At 46.3% G+C, this 2,453-nt stretch overlaps 1 protein-coding gene across 1 annotated transcript; it reads right to left on the bottom strand.

The window, feature by feature from the left end:
• Positions 1–1,306: 1,306 nt before the first annotated feature.
• Positions 1,307–1,738, bottom strand: HD556DRAFT_1444056 (uncharacterized protein; the record flags this gene model as incomplete). The annotated part of the gene is made up of 1 exon (XM_041306722.1): positions 1,307–1,738. One exon carries the CDS (start codon positions 1,736–1,738, stop codon positions 1,307–1,309), a length of 432 nt encoding a protein of 143 aa, XP_041159511.1.
• Positions 1,739–2,453: the final 715 nt, after the last annotated feature.

Below are 2,453 nucleotides of genomic sequence, written 5' to 3'. Positions count from 1 at the left end.
GTTTTTCATGATATTTCCTCTCCTCTGAGCCTTGAGCCTGGTCCAGAAACCCTTTAGGGTCGAATAGCAGCTAGGTTCTGCAAGACCCAACATTGTTCAGACTCACTCTCTGAATTGTTGTACCTTCACCGCGTCTATCTTCCGTGCCTTATCCCTTTATATGTTCCTCCTTGAGTTAGACTTCCTCATTTTCCGTACCTCGTTTCATTTCTGGCTTTATTTTCCTATGTCTTCATCTCCGTCTTCATTTACTATTTTCCGATAGACTAGTGTTTGACTTTTCTACATCCTCCGTCCACAGCCTCACATAGCTTCGGACTGCGCTGACTGACTCTCCGTTAAGTCCTCTGTAGTATATAAACTCTGTAGAATCTTTGTACTTCCTCAGTCTGAATATCATACACATATTAGTCCTCGCACTAGCCTTCACCCTAAGTCCTCGTAACAGTTCTAGTCCTCCAACTTAGTAATTATCCATCTCAGGCCTAGGGAGGAATTCCCTGGGCCGGAGCTCCGCTCCTCCGCTCCGATCCTCCGCTCATCCACTCATCCACTCATCCGATCCTCCATTCCTCCGAGTTTCCGGAAGTTCCTCCGGAACTTTCCCGCGGTCCTCCGGACCTATTCTGCTTTGGACTTTGTCCTTGCAGCCTTTCCTCTGTTTCCTTCTACTCAGGACTTGTCCTGAGTAGCCATTACACATATCCCCATCAGGACGAAACTCCATCATAATTTCCGGAACTTTCCCGCACTCATCCGGAAGTTTCTCGCACTCGTCCGGAAAGTCCTTCCAAAGTTTCCCACACTCCTCTGGAAGTCCTTCGGACTTCACTGGACTTTCTCCGGACTTCATTCTGAAGTTAAGGGCACATACTCGGGTAAGGGGCGCAGCGCACGAGCTGAAGCCAAGCCCCTTGGAATCAGTCCTACCCTTTGTGCACGGTCTTAACAATAGTACAACTCTTACCTCTATAAATGCTATATATAGTGTCTTATTCAATGTATCTTGGACTAGAGAACAATGATCCACCTTGCCTAAGTAGACAGACAGAACCTAAAACTTAGCCTCTTTAAAAGCAACCAGCTTATACACTCAAGACATGAAAAAGTGGGAGTTAGATAGTGTATGGTGGCTCACCTCACCAGTGTACTAAGACCATATATGGCTTAGAGTGTCTGGCTGGTTACAATATAACTACAAGTACAATCTATAGTCATTGAAAGGGACTATGGAAAATCAAAGTCTTGTCTATAATGAGTATCACCAGTTTGCTGATGATGCTGTGTCTGCTGGTCAAGAAAAGAATTAGGAAGTTGGTGGAATGTGAGTGTTCGGGTCGAAAGCATTTAGACGTGGGATGATGAATTCTCCTACTCTAGCTGTCACATAGAAGATGGTTGTTAAGCAAGCAAAAACTGCCACATCTAATGGCTCTTCGAGATTGAGCTTCTTGCAATTGGTGATGATGAGGTCGATGGTGTAAGGGTCCCATTTATCACATTTTGTGGAGGTGGGCGTGAGCAACATAGCCGCTTTGAGCATGGCTTCTATTTCAATGTCATTGAGTGACCATGGTATGCTGTGGACTATGTGCCAAGTGCACACTCCATTAAGGTAGTTGGATACTGTCTTCCCCAAGTAAATGACTGGACATGCATGATATGAAGGTTTTGATGAGCATGTTGCTTGCTGGCGCTCTTTGGACTTTGGGTATGGCTTTGCTATCACAGAAGACATGGAATATAAGCAAACCTGATTCATACATTTTGCGCGTGCTCTCTGAGTATGTGTGGACCATCACATCCCGGATGCATTGGATGTCTGTGACTGTCAGTGGGAGAGGTTTGCCTTGGGCATCTCTCATGGATTGTGCTGCTATTGGGTACCATAGGTAGAGTCTGTCTTTCGCTGGGCAGCATGGACACAGGTGAGATGAGATGGGGGTCAGACTGATGCAATATGCTGTGTTCTGTCATAAGGTTACCTGTCCATGCTTGATATTGTGGTACTTACTAGCTTTCCACCACTTCGAAGAGCCTTGGTCCTCTGACTTCAAATCTGCGGTTGATGTGGGCGTGTCACTTGAACTCTTCTTCTCTGTACTTTTGGCCCACTCAGTGAAGTGGTTTGTTGGAGGTAGCATCTGGGGTAATGGTGCATTTGACAGGATGCGTGGCTGGGTTGTTTGAGCAATGAACTTGATGCTCAGAGGCTCCTGTGAGGAAGGGCTTGAGCTCTGGTGGGATTGGGATGAGAGGGAGCTAGTCAGATGCCGGGGTATATTCCGCAAGATGGGCCATCTGTGGGGTTCTCCTTGCTTGGTATGTACCTAGTAAGAATTCGGCATTTAGTATCAGCTGCAATCAGATGAACTTGCTTGAATACTTTGTTGCAGGCTTGGTTCTTGCTGCATCCCTTCCACCATCCTTCAATGATACTGCAGTTATTGCCG

Source organism: Suillus plorans, assembly GCF_016647745.1.
Source record: "Suillus plorans strain S12 chromosome Unknown HD556scaffold_33, whole genome shotgun sequence".
NCBI classification, from domain to species: Eukaryota; Fungi; Basidiomycota; class Agaricomycetes; order Boletales; family Suillaceae; genus Suillus; species Suillus plorans.
Note: the sequence above shows the minus strand (reverse complement) of the source record. Positions and strands in the feature narration are given on the sequence as shown.